Here is a 22,492-nt window from a genome sequence, read left to right as displayed (position 1 = left end):
AGACCCATTTACCACAGTCTCTCATACACAAATATTTAGTGTTGTCACATTGTGTCATGTCCCCTTTGGGAGAGGAAAATTAATAGATAAAGGATAAAACTAAAGTATAAAATACATATATAAATTAATATTAATTAAAAAATAAGTAATTTTGATTAAACATAATTTTAATACAATTAAAATATAAATAATAAAATATAATTTAAATAAATAAAATTTAAAAACATTTAAATATAAATTAAGGATAAATAAGTAATGATATGGAAAGATTGAAAAAATAGGGGGAAATTAATTAAAAGACGTGTCATTTTAAATATGAACTTATAAACACAAAGAGAGTGAAACAAGGAAAATTAAGATTCTAAAATACAGGGAAGGCCTAAATAATAGGGAAGTAAATAAGTAGATGTAATACACCTCTTATAATGAAATTTAATATTAAACCATAATTGATATTTCTAATTGTAATAAGCATTAATAAAATAATACATCTAGATGGAAGGACTAATTAGCTATAAGAAAATTAAATCAACATACAGATTAAAAATGTCAATTGTGAAGTTAAATAAATTAATATCAAATAATATTATTAATTAATTAAATAATAATATTAAATCATGGACAAATATAAATTACTAAACAGATATAATAACAAACTAATACACAAATATGGATATCCCTATTATGTTAAAGAATATTTATATAATGGTGGATATTGAAATTAAATAAATATGGATTAGGATAAACCATTATTGTTATAAATAACTATTAGAAGTATAATTGTTTTTTTTTTTAATATTATCATTAAGAGCATAATTAAATTTTGAATATTATTATTAATTTTGATTTAAGAGGGGAGTCTAGGTTAAAATTAGGGAGAGGCTCGTGTAAATTCTAACCAATCGGTTGTTCTTAAAAAGGATGGGGATCGGCGACCCTAATTGCCTCGAGACATTGTACCAAGAAAGGCTTAAGGGCTTGGATCTATAAAATTTGAGGGAACAACTATTGAGGATTGGTGTCTAAGCAACTTGATTACACATGAAGCCTCTTTCTTAAACCCAAAGTAATTTCCAACATTATCATTACCTGACATACGAAAGAAAGAGCATAGTGTTATCAAGGAGGAGCTTGTATAAATCCAAGCTAATGGATCTTATCCCAATAGAGTGTAAGGTTTAGGGTTCCATAAATCTTCCTAAAACGGACTTGGACTTGTAAACTTTGAGGGATTCAATAGTTGGTGTCTAGGCAACTTGGATAGAGCATCTATATCCTTCGTTTGTAAGTTATAATAATAATATCATTTGATAATTGAAATGACATATTCTAAACATTACAATTGATTTAATAAGTATCAATCATGACTGGCCTTAAAAGGGGACATTAAAAGTGGTATTAGAGCATGATCCTGTAATTCTAAGGGGACATTAAAAGGGGACATTAAAAGTGGTATTAGAGCATGATCCTGTAATTCTAAGGGGACATTAAAAGGGGACATTAAAAGTGGTATTAGAGCATGATCCTGTAATTCTAAGGGTAGGAATGCAATGACATGTAGTTCTTTCTTGAAAATAACTCTAGAGGTATAAAATTAAGGCACTTTAACACCAAATGTGGTTTGACAAAATCCAATTCCCTAGATCAATGTGGGTATCCTCACCCACATGCAGCCTACAATAACCATCCACTAGCTCACTGGTACAAATAACAGTCTACTAACATAATATACTACTTGACTATGGTCAATCTCAAGTGGATAAGCTAAAGGACATGAGGTGCAAGGGTATCCTTCATCAAGTGTCACCTATGTTCCTCAATCCCTAGAGTTATCCCACCTACACCCTCCCCAAAGGACTTGAGGTGCAAGGGTATCCTTCACCAAGTGTCATGTATGTTCCTTCTTTTAAACGAGTCAAAGTTACGCATAGTTCTCCTCACCAAGTCTCTGAACGTCCCACACATTGATTACCCTATAATAAAAGTTTTATTCATTATGGTATTTTATTCCAAAAGGATTTGTCTATATGATTTTCCAAATATAAATAGTGCTTAGTAACAATCAGTAAGGTCTTACATTATTTCTGATTTAGCAAGTCGAAACTATGATACTTCCACCTAAGGACATTGGGATCTCTAACTAGACCTGGTCACCTATATAATTCATAACATATTAATTATACAAGCCCAAAGAATGATTGAGTTAATGGCTGCTATGAACACAATATTAAGTTACCTTAAAGAATGAACACTAGTAGGTAGGGTCTGCTACCTCATTCTCCTAGGCATGAGATGACAACTCACAAAGGGTTCAGTATCATAATACTCCACTTGACTAAAGATTTCTGTTAGGATATATTCTTGTTAATCTCTCAATTAAGTGATGAAACATAGGAGAATTTCATCCTATTAGTGTCAAATTCAAAAGAAACGTTATTGCAACCTGTCAAACTAGTTTGATGGCCTAGTGAGTCAACATTACTTCTCCATATAATATTTAAACTTTAATACTTATTCTGCTCTATAGAGTATCAAGATGATACCAGTAACCAAAATTATCTAATATAAACAATTATCTTTATCACCTTGCTAGCAATAAGTACAATATTGCTTTTAGCATTATTGATATTCAAGTATTACTCGAGTCCAAAAGGCAATGCTATATCCTTTATATCATCGTATAAAGATGTAATTCAATAATATATTTGTATTGTTTTTACTCGTCATTTATATTAATTATGGCCTTAATGATTAGCTATAAATGACTTCATTTGATTGGTCGTAGATGTTGAAGTTATAGCGTCAAGAGCTATCTTTCTTTCATAAATTTGAAATATTTATATAATCTTATCTTTTATTGAAGACATTGAAGGGACCTCACTTTGAAGGGACAAGACATTGAAGAGTCAAGACAATGAAGGGTCATGACAACAAAGGGTCTTCACTTTGTTACTGCAAGACAATTTATAGTCAAAGCAGTTAATATATCGTTCAAGAGGAATTCATATGTGATAGATATCAATATCTTGTATTCTGAATATTACTTTAGGTTTAGCCTTGTGTTTGGGCATATTGTATTTCAAACTTCTACTTATACATCAACAAAGAATTTTTTTGTGTGGCTGGGTGTTTCTCCCTCAAATTGGAGGATTTTCCCAAGACAAATTAATGTATTTTAATGTTCATTTTTTTTTGTTGTTTATCTTCATTTCTGGTCAGAACATTAACATGGTATCAAAGCCAGGTTGGATAACAAAAATCACGGATTATTCAAGCATATTCAAATGTTTGTGAAAATTAATATTGGATTTAATTCCTTAAGGAGTGAAGCTTCTAAGGATGGAAACTCTTAATGTGGAGATTTGGACAAAAACTCAAAGTCTCTATTGGGAGATGAAGCTAACATAGGTTTCACCATTGAACTTATCTACAAATTTGGTAAATTTTTATTTGAAAACTAATCTTCAAAGATTTCAGAATTGTCTCATTGAAGTACTTGTGTTGCCTTGATCTGGAAGATCTTTCAATATTTGTGATTATTATTTAACTTCAGATTGACGAGAGTAGTAAAATATGAGAAATTTTGGCATTAATGCCACTTGATTGAGATTAATATTTTAATAGAGCATCCTGAAGCAGTTTTGCGGCATATACAACAGCGATTTATTATTATGTCCAAAGGTTAATACTTAAGTTGGGGTTCCCAGGCTTAATTATTTGAGCATTTCATTATATGTGGGACCCAGATTAAAATTTTGAACTGGTTCACTTATAGTCAAAGAATCAAGAGCAAAAAATTTGTCGTGTAACATATGAAAAATATAATATGAGAGGTCAATTCATATATATGTGCAATTTTCCTATAGTCGGCTGGAACATTAGTGATGAAATATTTAACTCCTGCAGTTTGTTTGTTTGAATAAATATTTGTGCTCAAACATTTGAAATTGTAATACTTTATTTCATATCATTGTCATGACCTTTCCATGAACTATACTTTTATTTTATATTTTATATAGTCCAAAAAATTTTAAACTAGGCGTGAATGCCCAATGACATGTATAATTTGCCGAAGAATACAAGAAATCAGACTCTGGAGTTCTTTGTTATGAATCTTATTTGGGTTTCGGACCATAAAGTTCACAATGTTTTTCATTTATTGAAGCAACTCCTTCATTGTATCAGACTGCCTGACTTATTTCCTTCATTAACAGGTCTTATCTGATCAGCCACTTTATGTTAGGTTCCCTTTCTAAAGTCATGAGAAGAGTTAGAGCCAGTTTGTAGCTGCAACATAGCATATGAACTCTTCTAGAGTCTGCCTTTGGTGACAGTTCCAGACTTCAGTCACGAAAAAATATTTGCTAAAGAATGGAGGTCTCTTGGAACGACAGCTTGTAGTGGCTCCATAACATCTTCTGGAAAAGAGTGATATTTGATGGGTATTTCTTGTACATAGGAGTTGACAGGTAGCACAGCAGTAAGCCCATTCAAGAGGAATCAGTAGAGGGCACTATCGAATCCACTAAGAATTATGCAGAGATAAGTGTTTTAGTTTTGTACCTTGAATAATGATCATGTATAATAATTCATACCATAATATTGAGAATAGTGAAACACATATTCTTTTAGCATTAATTTGCATATTTCTATTAAGGATAGTTTGATTCGATGAACTATTAGTAATCTCTTTAAAATGCTTTCAAGACGGATCGAGAAGCATAAGGATGATGAGAGTTGCATTCAAGGGAGGAAGAGCTTGACGAATACAGTGAGGAAGTCACACAAGCTGAAGAATGAACACACAGCTTGTTGTCATAGGGCTGAGTTTGTGGCACATAACTGAAGATATCTCCCTTGAAGAACCTTTTCAGATTGTCTTGTAATCAGTTTCTTCTAAGACGAGGAAAATCCATTGAGAGGGAGTTAAATTCCAGGATTTAAAGGCATGAGTTGAGAGCTATAGATTTAGTTTTTTGCAGAGGATCAGCAAGCTCGTGAAGCAATGTGGCTTCAAAAGCTCCTTGTTGGTCATTGGAGTCAGTTGTAACTTGTGAGAATGTTGTGCTTGTTGACAGGAAGTCTCTGTTAGTAGGGAGTCCTGACATCAGTTACTCTTTTTATGTGCTATAATGCAGTATTCTCTAAGATGGAGAAATCTGAGGTGAATGCCTTTGTAATGCATTTTTCTCTAAGGGAGAAATTTGAGGTAAAAGCCCTTGGAATGCATTTTTCTTTCAGAAGGAGAAATTTTTAGTGTAGGCCCTTATAATGCATTTTTCTCTAATAGGAAGAAGTTTGAGGTGAAAGCCCTCATATTGCATTTTTCTCTTAGATGGAGCTATCTTTCTTTCCTAGATAACTAAGAGGAAGTGTTGAAGTTATAGCATTAGGAACTATTTTTCTTTCCTATTTTTTGGAATATTTGAATAATCTATATTTTATTGAAGAAATCAAATGGTCCTCACTTTAAAGGGACAAGACATTGAAGACTCAAAACAATGAAGGGTTGTGCTAACAAAGGGCCTTCACTTTTGGTGCAGGAGCAATAATGTGTGATCTCTTCAAATAAGATGTTGAGGCATATGCAGAAGTTTGTTTTTGGTTGCAATAAGGTCCCATAGCCCAAATGGATATACGTTGTCCAAACATGTTGTAAGGCTTCCATGCCACATTGCTCATTTTCACTAGTCAAGACCTAGTTGGTCAAAGTTTCAAACTATGGTCAAAGGCTCCAAAATGTGGAAATGGATTTAAAATGTTGTCTTTCATGTTTGTAAGTCTCATTTGGAAAAAATTGACATGGTTATAGGGTCATAGGAGACAATGATAGGCAAATATCAAAAGCTGCAAAAGTTGTCAAAGTTGCTCAAGCAACTTTTCTTGCATAATTGTGCAACCTACGTTACCGAATTGTCACCTTCAGTGCTTCATTCCCGGAAACGAATTGATTCCGAAACGGAAACCATTTGGAATCGATTGTGGAATCGACAAGGGTACTGATTGTCCTATTTAGTCTATATGCATTCAAACTTGCATGTTCTTACTCACAACTATGATGAGTACAAGGAAGAAGAAGCAAAGTTATGGGATGTAGAACCAGAATCTACTGACTTAGATTGGTGCACCAACTTTACCAATGAAGGATATAAGTAGCCAGCATACTTTTAGTGTGAGTACCAATGGGTTTCAATCATCTAATGTCAATGTTGATGACAATCTTGATATTGATAATGATCCATATGGTTCTGATTAGTGAGCTGATCCGTGATTTCTAGTATTATTTTCTATTGCAAACAATGACTATATTTCATGACACTAGTTCGATCTTTTTGATATCAAAAACTGATTTTCAAATTAAATTGGTTATGTTTCAAAATCTGAAATTTGCAATGGTTTTGTTTAATTGCTAGAATATGTATAGGTATGTGAATTCTAAATTTAATTTGTTTTTGAACTTGGTATGTCTTTTAGCAGCACATACATGTTTGTGTGTGTGTGTGGACGTACCGGTACATATACCCAACACCCTAAAAAAATTCTGCCATACCAGTGTTTCATACCCATGTACCCGTACTCATTCCCGTAAATGATCCAGCTACTTAGTGTGCAACTAATCAGGCCAACGGTCAAATGGTTCAAAGTTCAGTTAAAGTACATTGGAATGGATGTAAGAAGGCTATTTATGCCTCGTGTTTGAATCATGATAGTTGTTGAAGAATTGCTCTTGAAACAATAAGACATTGCTCTGTTTTAGATTGTTCCTACACAGTTTTTATGAAGTCAATCTTGTTGTACAGATTGGCAGATGACCAAAACCTATATGAACATTTAGATAAGAGACTTGCCTTTCTTTTGGTGTTGGTTTGATCAAAATACATTAAAATTTGCAGGATATATAAGTATTTTGGTGCAAAAAGGTTTGAAACCCTAACTATCCAAGGTTTTCACAAAAAAATGACCCTATCTTATCATTTGAATGGTAGAAAAATCTAATTCTTGGTGAAATGATCAGGTTTAGGGTTAGTCTTAGGAATTTTGAGGTTTCAGAGCAAAATCTCAAGGGTTCCATGGTCAAATGCGTGAATTAGGGTCTGACATCTCTATTTGGCAGACCAAGTAACAAGGGTTTGAAGAGTAATTGGATAACAAACCTAAATTTGAGAGGTTTAGGTGCTGAAAATTGGTTGATTTGATGGTATGGAGACATCCTTAAACTATTCCAAGTGGAGATTTGATGGTGTGAAGGATTTAAAGGATGGCTGCTTTGTAAATTGGGCCTTATTGCCCTTTCAGGCATTGGTGATCAGATCTGGTTGACCAGTCAATTGGTGAGACCCAAACCTGAACTTAGATTATATTTTACAGTGTCCAAAAGGGTGTTTGGAAATATCACTAGTTTGTTTTTTTTTATTGGGAAGTGGAAAGTTATGCCCCAAAACCTCGCTGATTAGGCCTAATAGACCTAACTGGGCTAATGATCCCACCAAAATAGTGTCCTGGGTTTGTTTGAGTGGTCAATCCATCTTGTATTCAAGTACTTGAAGTGGTCTCACATCACTTTTCTAGTCTCCATAACCACTGGTGAAGGATTGTTAAATAACCCATATGTTGAAAGTTTGGTGTGTTAGGGGTAGAAACAACAAATGTTGTCATGTGTACAAGATAGATTTAGGGAGAGAGTTTGTTGAATGTCTTTGAATCTAGGGGAGTGGTAAATGCCTCAAATATCTAAGTTTGGTCCTTCTAAGGAGTTTGATTTCTCATTTGCTCAAGGAGCCTAGTTGAGGTCCACAAACAAGTTGAGTTCACAGAGGGTAGATGTCTCCAAGGATTTAGGTTGTTGAACCTAGTAAACAAATCAAGCCTGTGGATTGTTATTTGGGTCTATTGGGCACCTCTGCATCAACTTTGTAACTGTAAGACAATCAAGAGTCAAAGCCATTTTAATATCATTCAGGAGGAATTTGTATGTGATAGATATTGATATCTTGTATTCTGAATAGTACTTCAGTTTGAACCATGTGGTTGGGCATATTTTGTTGCAGATTTCTGTTTATTCATCAATAAAGAGATTTTTTGTGTGGCTGAGTGTTTCTCCCTCAAGTTGGACGGTTTTCCCTGGAGAAACTTCTTGTGTCTCAGCAATCATTATTTTGTTTTTTCTGTTTATCTTATTTTCTGGTCAAAACATTAACAGCAGGTGCATCCTTCTATTGTCATTATCAAGTTTAGCAGACTTTCTTTTAGAGGAACCATTAAATCGATTTGTTTTAGAACAAAGTTATACTAAGATGTATTAACACATTTTTAATTCCAATATAAAACAAGGGATGTAAAGCGTCATAGTTCCTGCGTAAATTGTTAGTAGTTTAGAGTAGGAAAAATTAGAGATTTAGATAAAGAGAGGGAAGAAGAGAGCAGGAAGGACGTAAGAGGAAATATGACAAAGAGGAAGAGATGAAGAATAGGAAACTAGAGATGGAAAGATGGAGGAGTAGGGAGAGATAAAGAGACTAGTTGTGAAATATTTAGAAATAGAGAGAGATATATGAAATAATTTTTAAATAAAGGTAGAATAATTATATGGTTTAAAATAAATTACTAATTTTATTTTGTAAAAAGTCTCTTATTACTGAATTTTCCACTATCTCTTTCAATCTTTAATTATATATGATTTTTTGCGTTTATTAAGTAGGCTTAGATTTAAGTAAATGAGACTATATTATCTCTATACATAGTTAAAGTAGTCATAAATATAGAATTGTTTAAAATTAGTTTGTGTGATTAGAGGACAAATGAAGCGATGCTTCAAAAAAACGGTATAGAATTGTGGAAAGAAAAGAGAAGAAAATTCTAATAACCTAGTTTGTGAAGGAGAATAGAGGATAAAAGAATTAAGAATGTGGTACATTAGAAAGATAACCATGATAGATAAACCTTCAGTTTAGATTAAGAAGGAAATTAGTAAAATACATAGTATAGTAGAAGGGTATTAAAATATTAAAAATTAAAACTCTTGTATTAATATTTGACTTTGTATCTGCTATCTTTTTCAAATAATATCAAATGAAACTATTTATCTATGGGATTGCTAATTTTATACTGAATTCTACTTTCTATGATTTTCTTTTTTTGAAGCAATATAATAATAAAATCATTTTTCAAATTGAAATTTACATGTATAATATTATTCTCCAATTATCAAGATAAGGACAGCTCAAATTGTTCTATATAAACTCAATTTTACACCTTAAGCTAATGTCATTCTTTATTGTGTAAGAATCGATATTTAATTTTGTATTTTCACTTAAACTTTTTTGGTATATTTGTTTTAAAATTATAGTATAATTTAGATTATGTCAATTTTTATAGTTTTACATTTTAATTTTTCTTATATTTTATTTTCTAACTGACATAAAATTTATATTCCAATCTCCTCATTTCCTATGATAAAATTTAGTAAATTATTATGTTTGTTTTAGCTAAATCATTTAACATGATTTCTTGTAAAGAGGAAGCCGAATCATTTCATAAAGCCATTTGCCAAAAAAATAAAATTATTACTTGTAACTTAAATGAAGAACAAAAAACCTTATTTTACAATATTTAAATTGTCTGATCCAACTGCGAGAAGAAAACAAATAGTCAATTTCGTGCATTAGAGGAATCCTACCTACCGGCTAACCAGAGCTCGTAGCTATCACTTTATAGTTTAGTTTAGAAGTAAGAAGTTGCTATATTTGGGTAAAAGCGTGTTCGTCTATCTATGCTTCCACAGCTAGCAGAGGCTTTGAAACATGACACCTTTACTATTCTACAATGTTATCTTTGGAGAAAAGTCATCAACAGCTAGCTTTCATGCAAAAGATTAAAGACAAGGTTCCACATGATATTTAGAATGAGGGCATTGATTATAAAGATGACCTATATTTCAATGGAATTTGCTACCGTACTTCCTCTTGTAGTGAGTCTGTGGTGAGTGCAAGTCCTTCAATGGCTTTTCCTGGGGATATCAGCGAATGGCTTCAGTATTGCAGAAGGCTTATCTCCTCAGTAAATTAGGCGCTTTCCTATATGATGATCCTGCAACTGTTGATGTTACATATTGTACAGACTGCAAAATTTGTTTAGCCAAATTTGAGGCAGACTCAATGACCAGAGAACTGTTTTGATCAGCTACAGCCCTGACGCAATATCTAGAGCAACATGACATTTTCATGAATATCCCTAACAATATAAGAGAAAATGATGGATTCATCTGAGTTGCAATGAATTTGTGGAGTTTCCTTCTCTTTTTGGGTTTTTCTGAGAAATTTTGGATAGGTCCTAGTAGAGCATTTTAATAAAATGATCATTTATCTTAGACCAGAATATATCTCCTGTGTGATTGTGATAAAGGCTGCCCTAAAAATGCAAACAATCTTTGAAATCAAAAAGTACTTGTAGATAAACAGATACTACTTGCACAGAAGCCTTTAGATACAAGGGGAAATGTAACCTTCAACAGAAGAAAATAAAATATAAAATATGAATTTCAAGATGGAGAGTGGCGGAGGAGAATGGTGGTTGATATGACAGTTAAGAGAATGGCCACCTGGAAGATAATGAATAGAGATGACAGATTTCTAGATGGAGGACAACGAAAAGAGATCACAAATTTCTATAAGATGGAGACGTGGCAGTTGATGTGACATTGAAATATAATTTAGATAGAAGGACAAGCAATACAAATTTAATGCCAAAAGCAAGTGGCTATAAATTTCTTTAAATTTTTGTTCAAAAATTCTATTTTACACCTTGCCTTTTTGGGCAGGAGCCAATTGAAGTTCAAATAAACAGTTTTATTCTAATTTTAAAAATATATTAAAAGGACAAACTATATAACAAACTTTAACTATAGTAAAAAAATTATTGCTGATTGGGTGGCATAATTAAACTTTATGCACCTAACAGATCCGTTAGTATTCCTGCTACGCAGGAACTAATAACCCATACATTCATTACTCAATAGTGACATTCTCACTATACCTTAATACATGTGAAATGAACTGGTAGATGGATATTCTTTACCAAATAAGGTAGTGAAGCTAATTGTTGTTAAGCTCTAGCTTGGATCCTGTGGCATAAGGATATTGTGTAACTGGAATTTAGAGAAGCATCTCTTCAATGTTCTTATGCTATCTGTGTTTCCCTCTAATCGTGTCTAGTGGATGTAAGGCCAACTTCAAGCCTCATTGTTCAAAGTTATCAATTCAAGAAGTACATGATAATTATGATAATGTGCAGCTATAATGCAGCAAAGAAAAAGGTGCAACAAAATTAAATTCTTGTTTAGACAGAACCTTTAATAAACCTTCACGATCCCCCAAAAGCTATTAGTATTTATCTAAATTTATATCTAGTTTGATATGAAGCTTTACTGAATAGAATACCACTGATTCTAAAGTCACTTACAGGAATTCCAAGAGAAACTGGATCAACAGGAGTATTAAAAGGCTCTGCTGCTTCCATTTTCATGATCTTCTTCAAAACCTGGTCAACCATATTGCAACAGTTAAACAACAAATTCATTCGTGTGTTTTTAGTTAATGTGCAAGCTTAATTTTTATGGAGGAGCAAGACAGAAATCTATTATCTAACCATCAATGCAGCCTCCAATTCTTCTTTGACAGATTCTGACATGAAATCTCCTCTCATTTCACCAGGAAAATCATGTCTTCCATCTTTCTTAAATTGTGTTTCAGGCATTTCTAATGCCTTATGTCTTTGATTTTCTGATTTCCAGATAGACTCAACATGTTCACTTTGTTGCGGGCTGCTTGACCTTTCACCTGATCTTCCAGACATCATTTGTTGTGGAGTATTTAGTCCTGCAAGAGATCTCAAGGGCTTCTGTTGTGAGCTGCCTAGCTTTGCACCAGACCACTCTGACCTGGCACTATGCATGTCAGGTGTTGAAGATAAATTGTAATATTCACTTCTGGATTCTACATATGGACTTTGATCTTGCTGAGTAGAAAATGCTGATATAGAATTATTTTCGTCATCAATATATGTGAGTTGGTCTTTCATACAATTAGAAGATATTTTCCTGAATTTCGATGGCTTAAACTTAACCCTCAAACTTCCTTGTCTGTACTGAACTCGTTCTGTGTTTCTTACCTCTTCTAGATTTGAAGCTGCATTATGACAATCCAGCAAACAGTGGCTTCCATTGCCTATTCTTAAATCTTCTTCACCTTCCTCCCTGTCATCACTGTTATTACAGTCTATAACATTGTCTTCCTCTGCATCAACAGATGGAACATGAAAGATCTTAGTAGGAGAAGTCTCATGTTTTCGCTCCTCTCTCCTAGACCTGTGTCTCTGTGCTTGCTTCCTTTTGAATCCTCCAGCTAAAATGGGAAAGGAACTATTTCCATGCTCTGAAGTCGTATTAGAAACCGCATCACATGGCAATGATTCTAATCCTGATTGAATGTTCTCCATAGCTTTGCTTTTAAACACTGCCTTCAACTTTATTTTAGGTCTCAAATTCTCCATGACCTGCCTAGTTCTTCAAATTGGTGACCCAAAATTTCTGAAAGAAGTTAAACCCTCCAAATTTAAATACAAGAAGAGCAAGCAGCAAGGAGAAAAAATTGTAACTCGTTGAAATATGGAGGTATCCAGAATTTGACCACTCTGAAAAAATTTCTAGTAGAAAGTTGCTCTGTAGCACAATTATAAACGTATATCAGTATCCAAGACAAAACCTGGAACAATCAGTAGAGAATTTACTGCATATCTCACTAGAAAATAAGGTGTCCTATTTGTATGTCATGGATATGAACAAGCTTTAAGCAAAAGATTATTTATTGGATAAAAGATTATATGATTGGAGAGCCATGGCATTATCCATGATATATGATGTATTCCAGCTTGAGATCTTAGTGTTAAATGTTTGGTACAGACAAACTTCTGCAAATTTTAGTTGAATTCGTACAGGGTTAGACATGCATTTGTCATCACTGAGGACAAGAAAGGCATTGGCATCTGCCACAGCCATGAGATTCGTCAGGCATCTGAGCATAGCATAAGATGTGTTCCCCATATATAGGCATTCTATGCCCCATTGGACTTTTGGAAGTCTGAGAGCCCATCAAGGGAGGTCCAGACATCTGCAAATAGAAACATGACATTTTTTTTCAAAATCACTAATTCATCAATAGTTTTCTTTCATTGTAATTAATTGGTAGTTATTGATAAGAAAATTATCAGTGCTTTATTTTTTTCACTTAAATTTCGTAAGCTTTAGATTTTTATATAATTTGGGTTGACTCCTAATGTCTCATGCTGACCCCTATATAGAAATTTTCCACACTTCTCCAACACACTCACCTACTTTGCAAGCTTTCTTGTTCAATGTGGTTAGCTTTTAAAAACAAAAAAACAGTTAGAATCAAACCTAAAACTCACCAATCAAGTTTTCATTCCAATGTCCTCTGCTAAAAGAACTTACTTCCTATGATGGTGTCGTTGTTGAAAGGTATGACTCAAGTGATCAAAGAAAATGAAGGGCCAAGTTCAAACACTATGACTGATGATAAATTGTTGATAATGGAAAAAATGCTGCATTTAAGACAAGATGTAATGCATGTCCTAAGGGCCCATTTGGTAGTCGGAATTCAATGGGAATAGGAAAATCTGACTGCTAGAGTTCAGAAATTCAGCATTTGGTTGTAAACACGAAAAGTAGAATTAGAATTTCTTAATTCTAATTTTAGCCCAAAATGAGCATATCAGACTTCCTACTTAAAAGGTGGAATAGGAATCCTATTCCTATTCCATTTTTTTAAAACCAAATTTTATATCTCGTTAGGTCCAGCCCTAGTTGCATAAGCTACATTATTGGAAGTGTTGGCTCCTGATTTAACAGATTTAAAAATAACCAAGAAACCAGACCAATACATCTAAGGCTAGCAAATTCCTATGATGGATGCACTCAACTGCAATCTTGGGCCAACTGTAAGGCATAACTCCACTTCAGGCTCTACAAAACCTAGGCGGGTTAACTTTGAGGTTCTGATATATGGCACCAGTGCTAAAACATAAAATCTGATTTCCCGTCTATCTCACAATAAGAATTTGATGTTGTTGTTGGACCCAGCTTATCTTTTTCCAATAAATGGTTAATACCTGAAAAAGATGTGACCCCCCTTCATTGTTACTTTTTTTTTTAACTTTGAAAGGGTGTAACCACATTAGAAAAATAAAAATTATACCAATGCAACATCCTTTAAAACCCTCATATCTCGCCTTATCAATCTGACAAGATTAGTCGGGCCCCAAAGTGGGTCCGGCTAAAAAAAAATTATTTTCAAACAACTGATATTCAAACCGATTCATTGATCATCTAATATTCACTGGAATTAATTTTGAGCACTAACTGATCATTAAAACTCATTTAACATCGTATTTGCAAACTATGATTTTCTGCTAATAGGGCCTGTCGGTTGGTTTTTAAAATTGACCCAAATAGATAACTAGGCTCTGAAATCAACAATATTGATTCTCTATGCCACATACTCCTACCCTGTCAAATCTTGTCTCATGAAAAATTCTCAGTCAAAAGATATTGACTGTCTTTGCCCTCTCAGAACTGCCTGCAAGAAAACATTTCAGAAAACCATAAAACACATTCGGATTTGGCTTTGAAAACAGGTCAGACTGATGCTTGAGGAAGTGAGAACCAAGACACTCGTTCACTATCATGAGGAGAGTATAAATCTGTGATTAGGGCTCATAACGAATAACTGGGTGCGTTTGGCGAGTGGAAACACTGGCAGAAAAGCATTTTTTGCAAATGGAATGGACCTCGAAAAGTATGCAGACGGATTTGTCAAAACTTGCAAACTGGCACACTTAAAGAATTTTCAAAGTAGAACACAACGGATCTCACCTATCACGGATTAGGAGTTATAACATCCCAAACAGGGGTACCGACCAATCTGCACTGACACCAGTAAAACTTTACAAATTGCATTTGGAATCGCATTTGGAAACTGATCAAACGGATTCTTCATAAACTCAAAATTGAGACATAGCAAGTCTCTGACCTCTAGAATGCAATACAAAAGGAATTTTCTCATTTCGCTCAACTGGGTCAAAGTTATAATGAGTCAAACAGGGCCTTACAGAATTTTGAACAATTTGCATCAGCATGACAACACTAAACAACCAACTTTGAGGGACTCAAAACCTAGTCAAAACATATTGAAACAACTCGAAATCTAAAACATAGGCTCTCTAGTATGGACACTAAACACTCCTAAAGCAACGATTCATGAAATGTTACTAGGTGCGAGATATTCAAATGCAAACACGGCCTCCTATCATTATTTGACACAGGGAAAAATGCAGATTTGAACATTACTCAAAACTAAACTTCACGGAATGACTCAAAATGACAATTTATCTTCATAAGACGAGTGTATATACTGGACGCAAGGTGTTAGAAACATTTAACACCTTTTAGGCCTCAAAAGGACAGTCGGGTACACATGCATCAAAAAGTGCTTATAGGGCTTGATTTTTTTCAATGGTACTCAAATTCAGGGCTTCAATTTTGAGTCCCAACAGGAGGGAAGTTATTTTTTTCTGAAATGTGGTGAGATAGGCAACGACAGAGGCATAGTCGGGGAGTTTGAACAAATTTTTCTCAAATTTATTAAGCAGGGCCAACTCCAAAAAGACTTGTTAATGTCATTTGATGCTCAAATTATTTTAAAAAATAAATAAATTCCAATTTCAATTCTTACAACCAAACATAGAATATGCATCTTTCGACTCCTCTTCAAGTTCAACCAAACAAGTCCAATGATATTCCAGAAATTATTTTAAGAATGCGCTAATTCTAGATGTGGGCTTAGTATAGCATTACTAAATGTCGCATTCGTCAATTCCTACAACCAAATGATAAGTGAATTTGATGGAAGAAATGACCTTGGTACAGACAGCTAAATTAAAGGTTTCCCATAAAGGAAATTATCAAATGAAATGTGTATGTATACGCAATTTGAATTTTCAATTATTGGTTTTCCTTAGTCCTTCATACTCATCTTATAAACTTATTGTATGCAATTAGAAAGTCAAACTCTATTGCTTTAGGAGGGACGTTTACTCTTTAAGTGTATTGGACAAAGACAGAAAAGGAACCCCACAATTTTGTTAATTGTAAAGATGTCATGTTCCCTTTTTCTACGCCGTTATTTCCTAGTGCATTGTTAGCCCTTTTCACTATGGTCGCGTGGGCTAACTATGACTTTGTAGGGATCGGTGTGAGTTTCGACATAGGCATCTTCAATTTCAAGTAGATCGGAGTCGAGATAGCAGGGTTTTCCAATACTCACTATTTATAGTAAGTTTGTTGGGTTCAGACTTTGACTTTTTCAATAGTATTGCACTGAGAGCTTTCCAACAAGCTATCACACATTTTTCTGAGTTTGTTTGATCCTTTATTTTAATGCCAGAAGATTTAACCGTCTATTATTATGTTACTTTATTATTAAATGGATATATAAATTTTAAAGTGGATTCATAAATGAAGGGACAAGCCAAGGAAATTGAAACATCATAGCAGTGGGCATTAAAGGAGGGAAGCTTGGTTCATTTGAGGATACTCAATTTATTATTTTGGATTTCATTTTCTCTCTTGGAGAGCCTTGGAAGGCTTCAGCTTTCAGCAGGCGAGAGCATAGGAACCCTCGAACTTGGGGGAGTGGATGGAAACCCATTATCTGTTGGAGACATTGAGCAAGTGTTTTGCATTGTGCTTTAGGTTCATATTCCTAATTTCCAATCTTGTTGTAATTTTTGTAACTACAATTGGATCATGTGGTTGTTGGGTGGAGAACTTCAGTATTTTTGCTGGAGATTGATTGCAATATCATTTATGAGACTTCATTTTATCTCATTATTTTATGGGTTTTGCTGGTTAACTCTGGCATGCATTGCATGAAAGTTATTGTTTTTTATTTTTGAGGTTTTTGTGAGATTTGAGCAAACTGACATAGATAAAATAAAAGTTGTGATAATATAACTATTGTGATATAATAATTATATTGATAATATTATTCTTGAAAATACAATAAATATATTGACAATATAATTATTATATTATTGTGATAATATGATTATTCATAATGTAATAAATATACTATATGTGTGTGTGTGTGTGCACGTGTGCATGTGTGTGCGTGTATAGTGAATTATATGATATATAATTATATTAATTATAGGGGTTATAATTATATATTAGTACAAGTATATGAATAATTGAATTGGGCCAATTTGGAAGAGTGATGACTCTTTAAAGGGGCATCACCAATAGATATAATGGAAGATTAAACATCCTTTCTTGGAATAATGAAATCACACAAACTGCATTATTGTGTAGAAGTAGTGCTCAAGGGAGACAATCAGGTATTGGCTATGGCTAAGAGGGAAAATCATTTCTCATGGTTAAATGAGAGCATAAAATCAATATGTAGCTGACCTCCCACCAACTCGAGAGTTTTGCTACAAGACCTAGAGATGTGAACAGATGAGATGTGTCATAGCCAGCACAAGGCAAGAGCCAAGCTAAAACTCACAACATGAATCAAGGAAGCAAGAATCTCAGACAAAGATGAATAATATTTTGATCTACAAATGAATTACTTCCATGTTCAACAACAATAGCTTGATCGAATAAAGCATCACAAAGTTTATATATGAGAGATGAAAGAGAGCTTCAGCAAATTAAAGCCATTGGTTGATGAACAATATTCAAAACTAAATCATTCAAGTCACCCAAGCAGGTCATGCAAATGATGTGAATTTTTGAATATAAATGGTGAAATGTTCAAGTGTGTTTTCATTTAGCTAGTTTTTTTTTCTTTGTGTTTATATCAGCAAAATCAAAAAAGTGAAAAAAGAAATTATGCTATGAATTTTAGCCTCAATAGTATATTTGTCCCTAACTCAATCATGTGATTAAGAGACATTCATTTTAACTTCAATCCATGCCATCATAAATCTTTCAATTTGTTGAGAACATGTTGAGTTGATCAAATTGGCTTGTGCACCAAGTTCATTTGTTCCTCCACCACATATGAACGACAATTGCTTCTAAAATTGATGTCATTTGCACCAAGCTCATCTTCTAGGGCCATTCATCTGCACCAAGTTCATCATTGATAGCTATAAAACTAAACTAAATAACAAGGAGTTGTACTTACAGTTATTTCAACATAGAACGAAGTTATAGGGAAGCAATGTATGCAAATATCGGCTTTGTGATTATGAGAAATCTTCATTACAAGAATTGTATGACATTAAACAAAGCTCTATTGGGCTTGCGGTACATTACTCATCAAGTTTAATAGATTGAGTACCAAAACAATTTGTCTAAGGAAACTCGTATATTGTTTACTAAGGTCGTGAAGTCACAAGGTTCGAATTCGAATTCTAGTTCCTTGATCATGAAATTCGGATGAAACTCAGCAAGGGTAAAAAATTGAAAAAACACATAAGTATTAAATTTACCTCGTATAAATGATAAATATATTTATTTTTTAATTTAAGTAATATATCCACAAAATAGTCAAAATAGTTTGACATCAATAAATAATTAAACTAAATAACTCAATATTATTTAAAATAAAGTAATATCATATTAAATAACAATATTATATTAAATATCATAAAATTCAGATGAAGTTCGGAAAGGGTAAAAATTTGCTGAAATTCGAATTTCATGGAGGAAATTCGACAAATCCTGTGACTTTACAGGATTCTAAAAAAAACAAAAAATCAGTAGTACTCAAGATAGAATCAAAATCACAAAAGCAACTCAAAGAAAGACAAATAGAGCAAACAAGTAGAGTTAAGGCAATATAGAACTCAATCCATGGAAGCACTAGACAAGAAGGGAAAGGGTTGTCATAATATATAGTGAAAGAAAAGGTCACTCAAAACTAAAACAAATGTATTGGAAGGCATGGAAATGGTCAAGGATGAAAAGGAAGAAGAATGTTAATCATAGACATATATCATGGAAATGTACAATGAAAATAAAGACCAGCAAAAGACAGAGGAGGAGGTTCAACAAGTACTTAACAAAAAATTCAATACAAGGACAAAACTCCTAAGAAAGAGGTGGGTTTCAAAGCTTGAAGGATGGAAGAATCTTGTGCATTTGAAACATTTTGCACAAGTCAAAAAATTGAAGAACCTTTTGTTTCAAAAGAATATAATTCATAAAAATTAGAAGATGAAAAACTATGTATGCAACTTAATGACTAAAAGGGAAGAAGGAGAACTTGATGAGATCTTCAGCAATTTCATGCTTTAAAATCAAATACAAGTACTGCTTCAACAAAATGTCTCCATTTGACATGATTATTGAGTTTTTTAATCCTAGTAAGTTTCATAATTCTCAGAAAGAGTCTTCAAAATCTAGCCTATTATAAGTTTCACATCAGCCCTGCCATAGATTAAAAACTCAGCATAGAACTCACTAACATGTGAGTACATGTATGAAACTAGACCCCAGCAAACTATTCACAACAAATCATTGGCAAGAAATTGTCCAAAAATCCTGTGACTTGGTAGGATTCTAAAGAAAACAGAAAATCAGTAGTACTCAAGATAGAATCAAAATCACAAAAGCAACTCAAAGAAAGACAAATAGAGCAAACAAGTAGAGTTAAGGCAATATAGAACTCAATCCATGGAAGCACTAGACAAGAAGGGAAAGGGTTGTCATAATACTTATAGTGAAAGAAAAGGTCACTCAAAATTAAAACAAATGTATCGGAAGGCATGGAAATGGTCAAGGATGAAAAGGAAGAAAAATGTTAATCATAGACATATATCATGGAAATGTACAATGGATATAAAGACCAGCAAAAGACAAAGAAAGTCAATACAAGGACAAAACTCCTAAGAAAGAGGTGTGCTTCAAATTTTAAAGGATGGAAGAATCTTGTGCTTTTGAAACATTTTGCACAAGTGAAAAAATTGAAAAAACTTTTGTTTCAAAATAATATAATTCATAAAATTAGAAGATGAAAAACTACGTATGCAATTTAATGATTAAAAGGGAAGAAGGAGAACTTGATGAGATCTTCAGCAATTTCATGCTTTGAAATAAAAACAAGTCCTGCTTCAACAAAATGTCTCCATTTGACATGATTCTTGAGTTTTTTAATCCTAGCAAGTTTCATAATTCTCAGAAAGAGTCTTCAAAATCTAGCCTATTATAAGTTTCACATCAGCCCTGCCATAGATTAAAAACTCAGTATAGAACTCACTAACATGTGAGTACATGCATTAAACTAGACCCCAGCAAATTATTCACAACAAATCATTGGCAAGTAATTGTCCAAAAATTCACACAACTCATCAAAAAACAGCAAGTCTATGGCAACTACTCACCTCATGCAGAGAAGCAGTAGTTTACCCATGAAAAATGACAACCATAGAATCAATAATTTGTTAATACTTGAAAGTGATGAAGTTACAAAGAATGGCATGTGTCAGTGAAGTCCAATGATCTCAAAGGTCTTAATTTGGCACAACCCTTAACCTTTGTATTACATTAGGTTCACACCCAAGACACATTGCCCCTAGACTCTTATAATGGGCACTTCCACCTACCACCCTAGACCCCAACTCTAGTTTTAAAAAGTCAAAAAAAATGTTTTGGGCCATGTTTTTTATGGATAAACTTTGAATTGTATTAATAAAGATATGTAAATTGGAGTTGACCCTACACTATAATGACATTTTTAATGTTGCCAAAAAGGTTTTAACCCCACAGAGGATGGCAATGAAGGAGATGAAGGAGAGGAAAGAGGAGGAAGAGGAGGAGGATGCGAAGGAGACATAGGAGATCAGAGAGGAGGAAAGGACATGAAGGAGACGGGAGAGATCTTGGAGGAGGTAGCAGGAGGGTATCCAAGAGGAGTAAGACAGTCACGAGTTAATGCCAATAGGACAACCAAGTGTTAATACCAAGGATGAGGTCCCCCATTTGTGGCCTCTTCTAGAACAAGGACCAAGCAAAAATACATATCTAAGATATCGACTCTCTCCCAAAAGCCCAAGGTGTTGATGCTGGTGCGTTCGGAAGCACCAGTGCTTTGGATGCTACACTGATGCTCTCAAGAAGCACACCCAACATCTATGGATGAGTTGAGGATGCTCCCAAGAGCACCCAAACAACATCTAGATGTGTCTAGAGATCACTCGTGACTTTTTCAACACCCAGTGACTTAAGTGACTTTAAAAAGCAAGAAATATTTGATTTTTTAATTCTATTTTTGCTCATTTTTGCTCCTAAACCCTAATATGACCCTAAAAGAGGCCATTGATTGCTCATTCCTCTCATTTTGTTTGCTACTAGGCTCTCTTCTTATTTCAATTTTATCTATCAATGGTCAAGTATCATGCTATGGAATGGTTCATTTTTGTATATTTCTTGCATTTCTTTGCGCATATATATATACTATGTCACAAGGTTCGCCGAATTTTCGGCTTGAAATTCAAAATTTGGCGAACCACAAAAAATAAATAAATAAATCATAAAATTCGACATAAATTCGTACGGCAGAAAAAGTGTTGTCGTTTTCCAAAAAATGCTTTTTAAACACCGATTTTTTTAGGGTTTTCGACCAAACAAATGTTATAAATAAAAAAATTTTGGCACTGCAAATGCATCTCGATCATTTTGGATTTTATCACTATTTCGTGTCTGATTTTGGCCGCCCTATTTTGGAGGATGCCTTTGGACGATGACATATGAAGTTGATATGTCTTGAGATGCAGGGAAATGCTACTGGAACCAATTTGAATCCCGACCAAACTAAACTCCTTGCATTCTCGTTCTCGGCGCATGAACTATTTCTCCAATTCCAGCACTAGACGACAACAGGGGTTTCAGCTTTCAAGTTTCAACTCCTGCAGCTTATCAACAGACTCTCGCGACAGGTAGGTTACGTTATTATTTTACAATTTTTTTGCCATAGTTTTTAGGTTACTTTTTTTGCCATAGTTTTAAATTTTTTAGGTTACGTTTTTTAATAACATAATATATTATAATAATATATAGGTTACGTTTAATTTGTTAATTTTTTGCATATCATATCACTATAGTATATTATATTATATTAGGTTAAGTCTATTATATTATAAATAAAAGTTTGAAATATTTTATTTTTATATGAAATATTTTATATAGAATAATAAGATATAAAATAGTAAACTAATAATATTTAGATTTAATATTTCATTTTTGTAATTATTTAAATTTGTATGTATTATTTATTTTTTAAGTAAACTTTAAAATAGTTAGACAACGTAGACTTAATATCTTCATTTATAATTAATATTATCATTTTATTTATTATAATTTTATTTAATATTTTTAAGTTGTATATAGAATAAGAACTAATGTATATAAAAA

At 33.3% G+C, this 22,492-nt stretch overlaps 1 protein-coding gene and 1 long non-coding RNA gene across 3 annotated transcripts in view; one reads left to right on the top strand and one right to left on the bottom strand.

Moving 5' to 3' along the window:
- LOC149573013 (uncharacterized) overlaps positions 1 to 22,492 on the bottom strand; it is an 83,801-nt gene that overhangs the window by 49,727 nt on the left and 11,582 nt on the right. The window contains exons 2-3 of one of the 2 annotated variants that reach the window (XM_089814152.1): positions 11,644 to 12,715; positions 11,458 to 11,535 (exon numbers count right to left, since the gene is read on the bottom strand). In XM_089814152.1, coding sequence (XP_089670278.1) covers positions 11,458 to 11,535; positions 11,644 to 12,546 — 981 coding nt within the window. In that variant the 5' untranslated portion in view covers positions 12,547 to 12,715. Of the gene's footprint in view, positions 1 to 11,457; positions 11,536 to 11,643; positions 13,164 to 22,492 lie in introns of both variants that reach the window. The other variant, XM_089814153.1, reaches the window with a different exon arrangement.
- LOC149573015 (uncharacterized) lies at positions 4,085 to 6,262 on the top strand. Its single transcript, XR_016359638.1, has 2 exons — positions 4,085 to 5,209; positions 5,544 to 6,262. It is a non-coding gene; the product is annotated as an uncharacterized LOC149573015 (long non-coding RNA).

Source organism: Cupressus sempervirens, chromosome 2 (genome assembly GCF_028749045.1).
Source record: "Cupressus sempervirens isolate cs-2001-9-10 chromosome 2, ASM2874904v1, whole genome shotgun sequence".
NCBI lineage: Eukaryota > Viridiplantae > Streptophyta > Pinopsida > Cupressales > Cupressaceae > Cupressus > Cupressus sempervirens.
This window is presented reverse-complemented; position numbering and strand designations above follow the sequence as displayed.